The 6681-nt window shown below is 37.8% G+C and overlaps 2 protein-coding genes across 2 annotated transcripts; both read right to left on the bottom strand.

The window, feature by feature from the left end:
• Window positions 187-2725, bottom strand: LOC107618953 (inositol transporter 1). Its single transcript, XM_016321147.2, has 4 exons — window positions 2038-2725; window positions 1851-1958; window positions 1569-1757; window positions 187-1097 (listed from the first exon to the last, which is right to left on the bottom strand). The coding sequence occupies exons 1-4, from the start codon at window positions 2593-2595 to the stop codon at window positions 465-467; spliced, it is 1488 nt and encodes a 495-aa protein (XP_016176633.1). The 5' UTR covers window positions 2596-2725; the 3' UTR covers window positions 187-464.
• LOC107616637 (inositol transporter 1-like) lies at window positions 3964-6198 on the bottom strand. Its single transcript, XM_021110858.1, has 4 exons — window positions 5691-6198; window positions 5143-5629; window positions 4885-5070; window positions 3964-4670 (listed from the first exon to the last, which is right to left on the bottom strand). Exons 1-4 carry the CDS (start codon window positions 5852-5854, stop codon window positions 4035-4037), a joined length of 1473 nt encoding a protein of 490 aa, XP_020966517.1. The 5' UTR covers window positions 5855-6198; the 3' UTR covers window positions 3964-4034.

Genomic DNA, 6681 nt, shown 5'->3' with positions numbered 1-6681 from the left:
TCCTAATTTAAAAAGTAATTAACTACTTATTTTATTATTTTACTAATTTTTTCATTTTAAAAAATTTTGATAGATATTAAAGCAGGTTGAGTTAATTTAACCGAACTTAGTCTAAATTCATGACTAATCCTTTGTTCACACTAATTCCATAGTAATGAATAGATGAGGTTAATATAAACGGATCTATAATTGAAAAATGTGTTATCTTCTATACAAATATTTCATCAGTCACAGATTCTCAGAAGTTGAGATTGAGTATTTCCCTTCATATATAACAACTCATGAACTGAATTGAATGCTTCAATACTACTACTGATATTGAATGTTGACTCGAACATTATTCAAAACGAATGGAATAAGGAACATGAATATATTACAACATATAACAAATTGATTGCTAATGCATTGTGCAAAAAAGGTTGCATGCATTCTAATCATAGTAGAACTAGGATCCATTTGCATGCTCAAGATTCAAGAAGGCTCTGAGTGCGAGGATTCTTGCCCCAAGCTCTATCCTTCCACAAAATCTCCACTTCATCAAACGTCAACCCTTTGGTTTCAGGAACAAACACAAGCACAAACAGAAACGCAAGCACAGCTATGCCTGCAATGATCAAGAAAGTAGGACCAGTTCCTGCACCTTGAGCAACTGATAGAAATGACTCTGCTACAATCAAATTGGAAACCCAATTGACAGTTGCTGACATGCCGCCGCAAATTCCTCGATATTGTTCCGGATATATCTCTGAGTTTACTGTCCAAGGCACAGTCCCCATCCCCGGTGAGAAGAATGCAATATACAGGGCCAATCCTAGAACCGCAAGCCATCCATACAAAGCATTTTCAGATGATTGCTTGAAAAATGAAATGGACAGGATGATCAGTGATACTATTACTCCTGCTAAGCTATAGAGGGACAGTTTTCTTCGCCCTGCGTGGTCGATAAGGTAAATGCCAAGAATGGTGCCGCAAGCATTCAAGCCGGCAACTATGAGGGATAGAAGAAGAGCTAACTCATTGGAGCGGAAGCCAGCCATTTGCACAATCGTTGGGCTGTAGTACATTACTGTGTTAATGCCTGTAAACTGCTGAAAAGCCTGCACAATCAACCATCATATGCTTGGTTAAGAATAATTAGTTTATTTGAGAAACACACATATATTTAAATAGTACATAGAATAAAGAAGAGGGATCTGTTCATTTTTCTTTTTATATATCTGCACACTTGCAATATGTGTGAGGATAAGCACCTTAAGCATTTTGTTCTCAAATAATACACCTTGTTTGCTTACTTCTATTCACTGCAAATATGAAGTGTTTACATCAAAAAGGAAAAAATAAATGTTTAAGTTTTATTAAAACCATTACTCCTAAAAACTTAAAAGTTGATAGGAGAAGGTATGAATGAATATATCTCTAACTAAATGTCATCAGAATTGTCATGGTTTCATATCTACAAGCCTAACTCAAGCATATTTCACAGTGATCATAGTTTCCTATAAGCTCAACATTAGCCTTGTATTTGAAGAAAAATGAATAGGTTTATTAACTTGCTCAGCTCTTATTACCTGAAGTCCACCTCCGGCAAGGAATGCTAATCGGATCTCTTTAGACTTAAAAACATCCCAGAATCTGATATCCTTCCTTTTGTGAAGGTCCTCCTCCTCCGATTGAACAGAAAGCGAAGCAATTTCGTCCTCCAACCGAGCAACATCGTAGATATTTGCAAGCACATCAATGGCTTCCTTTTCCCTGTTCTGCACACACACATGAGAACCAACTCAAAAAGCTTAAAAACGTCAACCAAGAGCTTATTATGAAGTCAAAATGTAAGAAAATTATTCCGAGACCTTGATAAATAGCCATCTTGGGGATTCAGGCAGGAAGAGCATGAGGCAAAACTGAATCACAGCTGGCACACCTGAAACTCCGAGCATCCAGCGCCACGTGCCAGGAACCTTTTCTATATTTTGATCAGTGAAAACAATAGAGCAAAGAAAGAAATGAAAGGATAAAGAATGAAATTAAAGTAGGTACCTGTGTGAAAGCAAGGTTTATGAGGTAAGAAAGGAACTGTCCACCAGTTATCATAAGCACATTTGTGCTTACAAGACTTCCTCTTATTTCCGAAGGCGACAATTCTGCGATGTAAACGGGAGCGGTTACAGAGGCGACGCCGACGCCGAGACCGACGAGAAGGCGTCCGATTATGAGAATGTAAGGATCTGGTGCGAAGGCCATGACAACTGCTCCAACTGTAAAGATAACATCTGCTGTCAGAGTTGCTCTCTTTCGTCCGTACGCATCGTTGATCCAACCGCCTGCTGCTGCGCCAAGAATCGCACCTGCAACTGCCATGCTGACGATTGTTTCTTGTAGGAAGTTACTTTGTTTGACCTGTTCAAAATCGTCTTTGATGTACAGAAGGGCGCCGGAAATGACGCCGGTGTCGTAGCCGAAGAGGAGGCCGCCAATGCTGGCGACGGCGGTGAGGCCGAGAATATATGGATTCTTGAAGGCGGAGACCTTCCTTTCAGGGTACATATCTAGATAACCGGAGCTTCCCGGTCCGGGAGTGGAGATGGATATGGTCATGGTGTTTGGTTAGAAAGGAAAACAGAAATGAATGTTTAGCGCATACCAGAGGTGACACACTGACACTAGTGTATGTGTACGATGGGAACAACTAAAATGCTGACTCAGCGCCATCCTTCCTTCCTTTCGTTCTAATCTCAATTATATTATCATAACCGTCAACTTGATTTTGTCACTATAACTAACCATTCAACATTTCACCGCTTACAATAAAAAAGTGGTGGGACTGCGACTATGAGTCTATGACTGGAACCTTCAAACTGGATAAGAGTGAAAGAATTTCTCCTTCTATGCTTACTTTTTGCCACACAATATGAGAAACAACAAATATTTAGGCCACGACTCAATTTAGAATAATCTAGATCATGTGTGATTTATAAGTTAATGAATAAGAATGATCGAAACACTACATTTCAGTCTCTAAGTTTTCTTTATTTTCTTGTAACAATTAACCAACTGGTCAAACTCATGAAAATTAATTAAATTGAATGTCCTCATTTCCAATCAAAATNTTTAATTATTTATACATAAATACATAATAACTGATTTAATTTGTAAATAATATTCTTGATAAAATAAAGTAACAAAGATATGTTTAGTGGTTTTGAATGGGTTTACTCATTCTCATAATAGCGTCATCTGTTTGTTTTCAATACAATATTTTGTATTAAGTTATTGTTACATGAAACTGAAAATGCCATAAACATGTTTATTGTTTATAATTTTTCATGTGTAATTTGAATGTTTCAACATGTTTAGTTGTTTATTATTAGAAAAGTGGGTTTTGTTATTTCTGAATTAATAATATTCTTAAATTAGATTTTTTTTTCTAAATTTAAGAGTGTGATTCAAATTTAAGACCTGTAAGTAAAGATGAAAAGACTATACCAATTGGTTGGCCTTAAATTGAATATATTACTCTTAATACAAATTATATTATAATAAAATATTAAAATTATATCAAATTGGAGTGACATTATCCTTTATCCTTTTCCTCTTTTACTAGACTTTGTCTATCATAATAGATTTAGTGGATTCACAAAATGAGTAGTTATTAATCCCGGAGTTAAATTGTGTTTTGCATGCAATTTGGACTGGACATTCAGTAATCATACATAATCAGGTGTGCATGTAGTGAAAATCTATAGCACCTAGCTAGCTACCTCTAGCAAAAGCAATGCAAGCCTGGTACACTATTGCAGGGGAAGTAAACTACATTATTATATTTTCATCCATCTATATACTCAAACAAGAAAATTTTACTCGGACACTTCATTATTTTCGACATGCAAATTTACACACATAAATACAATACACCATATACCAATAGAACCTAATGATATATAAAAAAAAAAAACGCATGTATATGTAAATACAGTAATAGTGAAGATATATAATAAGATACACCCGGTTGCATTAGTACATGATGAAATTAAGTACTAAGTACTACTAAGAAGGTTTCTTGTATCTTGATTCTTGCCCCAAGCTCTCTCCTTCCATATGACTTCCACTTCGTCAAAAGTCAACCCTTTAGTCTCGGGAACACACGTAGCCACAAACACAAAGGCAAGCACGCATATACCTGCAAGGATCAAGAAGGTGGGACCAGTTCCCAAGACTTCAGCGATGGAGAGAAAGCTCTGAGAAACTATCAAGTTTGAAACCCAGCAGACGGTGGCGGACATTCCCCCACAAATGCCTCTGTATTCTTCCGGGTATATCTCTGAGTTCACGGTCCACGGGACGGGCCCCATCCCGGGCGAAAAGAAGGCGATGTAGAGGGTTAAGCCCAAGACTGCGAGCCATCCGTACAACTGGTTGTCGGATGATTGGTTCGTGAAGGCGAAGGCCAGGATGAGGAGGGAGGTGAAGACTCCTCCTAAGCTGGAGAGTGCCAGTATCTTCCTTCCGGCGTGGTCAATCAGATATATGCCGAGAATGGTGCCTGCCGCATTCATGCCCGCAACAAGCAGTGAGATCGTTAGAGCCAACTCATTCGACTCGAATCCTGCCATTTGTACGATCGTTGGGCTGTAGTACATCACTGTGTTGATGCCCGTAAATTGCTGGAAAGCCTGCACCCAAATTCAGAACTCCATAAATGTTATATGCATTTCTTTTGTATACTACTCATTCTTCATGTGAGACTCGTAACATACATGTTAAATATATACTAAAATCAATCGTTAATATAAAAAATATATTAAAAATAAGTTAAATATTACGTATATTTATTTATTTATTTAAAAATTTTTGTTTATGAACTTTGCATGTTGAAAATGTATTTACCTGGAGTCCAGCTCCGACAAGGAAGGCGAGTTTGATTTCCTTTGATTTGAAGACATCAGTGAATCTGATATTCTTCCTCCTCTGGCGCTCTTGCTCTGACTGAGCAGTAAGGAAGTCAACTTCATCTTCTAGGCGAGCAAAGTCGTAGATCTTGGAAAGAACATCAACAGCTTCGTTTTTCCTATTCTGCAAGCAAGATCAAGGGAGTATTGAGTTAGTTGAATGAATGAATGAATGAATGAAGATATAGATAGATACCTTGGTGAAGAGCCATCTAGGGGATTCAGGTAGAAAGAGCATGAGGGTGAACTGAACAAGTGCAGGGACAGCAGAAACGCCAAGCATCCACCGCCACGTGCCGGGAACCCTGGTAAAAGCAAGGTTGACGATGTAGGAAAGAAACTGGCCACCGGTAATCATGAGGACGTTGGTGCTGACCAAAGAGCCCCTGATTTCGGAGGGGGATGCCTCCGCGATGTAGACGGGGGCCGTGACAGAGGCCACGCCCACTCCCAAGCCAACAAGAAACCGCCCCAATATCAGAACGTAGTGATTGGGGGCGGCTGCCATCCCGATGGCACCCGACCCGAATATGACGTCAGCAATGAGCGTGGCCTTCTTCCTCCCGTATGCGTCGTTGATCCAACCTCCCGCCGCCGCTCCAAGAATGGCTCCGGCAATGGCCATGCTCACTATTGTCTCCTGCAGAAAATTGCTATTCCTAACTTCCTCAAAATCATCTTTTGGGACTAGAGAAAAGATAGAGAAATACAACAATAAAATTTGTAGCTAGAGAATCAACACGCAAGTTAGAACTGAAATTGGTACCTGTGTCGTAGCCAAAGAGCATGCCACCAATGCCAGCAACGGCGGTGAGTCCGAGAATATAAGGATTCTTGAAAAATGACATCTTCCTATCAGGATACAAATCCAGGTACCCTGAGCTTCCTGGGGTTGATTGCATAGTCATCTTAGAAAATGCAACCTAACCACCAATCCAAATCTAATATATGAAATCACTTAATGAATTTAGGCAATCGACAATATGACGATTCTGATGGGATTAAGGATCATTTGCTTAAACCATGCATGGAGCCATGAATTATAAATAGTACAATATATAATGGAGAGAACTAAATTGATTTGCTGGGATAATAGCCTAATTAACAGAATTGGGAAATTTTAAATTTCAAAAAGGCTAGCTTAGGAGCGAGGCCAGATCGGATTTTGTTACTTCCTTGTTGTATTTTCGTTTGGCTAAGAAAGGGAGATGCAAATTGGGTACAATAATTTGGACAATATATCATAACCATTAATTTAAAGAGAGGTTGTATATATGTATGTATGTATGTACCTCTTCAAACTCCCCATCTTCATTATTTTTCCTCCTGCATGCAATTTTATTTTATTTTCTTTTCTTTTTTTCTTTTTTTTTTATTTTGTTTTTTCAGTTGCAATTTCTTATTTTCCCTCCTAATTACCAGCCATCCATCCCAATAAAACAGATCCTCCGTCCTAATAATTGCATAGATCACGTATAATTATATACCTTAAAAATGAAATCACTAATCGTCTTTGTTAAACACCCAATATGGTGTTCGCCAGCCATCTGTTAATTAACTAAATTACTAAAATAATATTAGTTCACAAGAATTGAAAAATTAGTTATGTTCAACTAAGTGTTGAACTGTATTTTGTGTATTAAAAAAATAAATATAGTACTGTTATCAGATAAGAAAAATAAAAAAAAGATTATCTATATTCAGTCCTATTTTATAATACATACTTTGTTTTATA

Source organism: Arachis ipaensis, chromosome B09 (genome assembly GCF_000816755.2).
Source record: "Arachis ipaensis cultivar K30076 chromosome B09, Araip1.1, whole genome shotgun sequence".
NCBI lineage: Eukaryota > Viridiplantae > Streptophyta > Magnoliopsida > Fabales > Fabaceae > Arachis > Arachis ipaensis.
This window is presented reverse-complemented; position numbering and strand designations above follow the sequence as displayed.

Bases quoted from the DNA above. Each gene is read 5' to 3' on its own strand.
- LOC107618953 (XM_016321147.2), bottom strand. From the start codon at position 2,595: ATGACCATATCCATCTCCACTCCCGGACCGGGAAGCTCCGGTTATCTA. The intron at 1,959-2,037 runs GTACCTACTTTA...AATATAGAAAAG, and splicing joins TAAACCTTGCTTTCACACAG to GTTCCTGGCACGTGGCGCTG. The intron at 1,098-1,568 runs GTAATAAGAGCT...TTGATTGTGCAG, and splicing joins TTGCCGGAGGTGGACTTCAG to GCTTTTCAGCAGTTTACAGG.
- LOC107616637 (XM_021110858.1), bottom strand. From the start codon at position 5,854: ATGACTATGCAATCAACCCCAGGAAGCTCAGGGTACCTGGATTTGTAT. The intron at 5,630-5,690 runs GCGTGTTGATTC...TTCTCTAGTCCC, and splicing joins ACCAATTTCAGTTCTAACTT to AAAAGATGATTTTGAGGAAG. The intron at 4,671-4,884 runs GTAAATACATTT...ATTTGGGTGCAG, and splicing joins TTGTCGGAGCTGGACTCCAG to GCTTTCCAGCAATTTACGGG.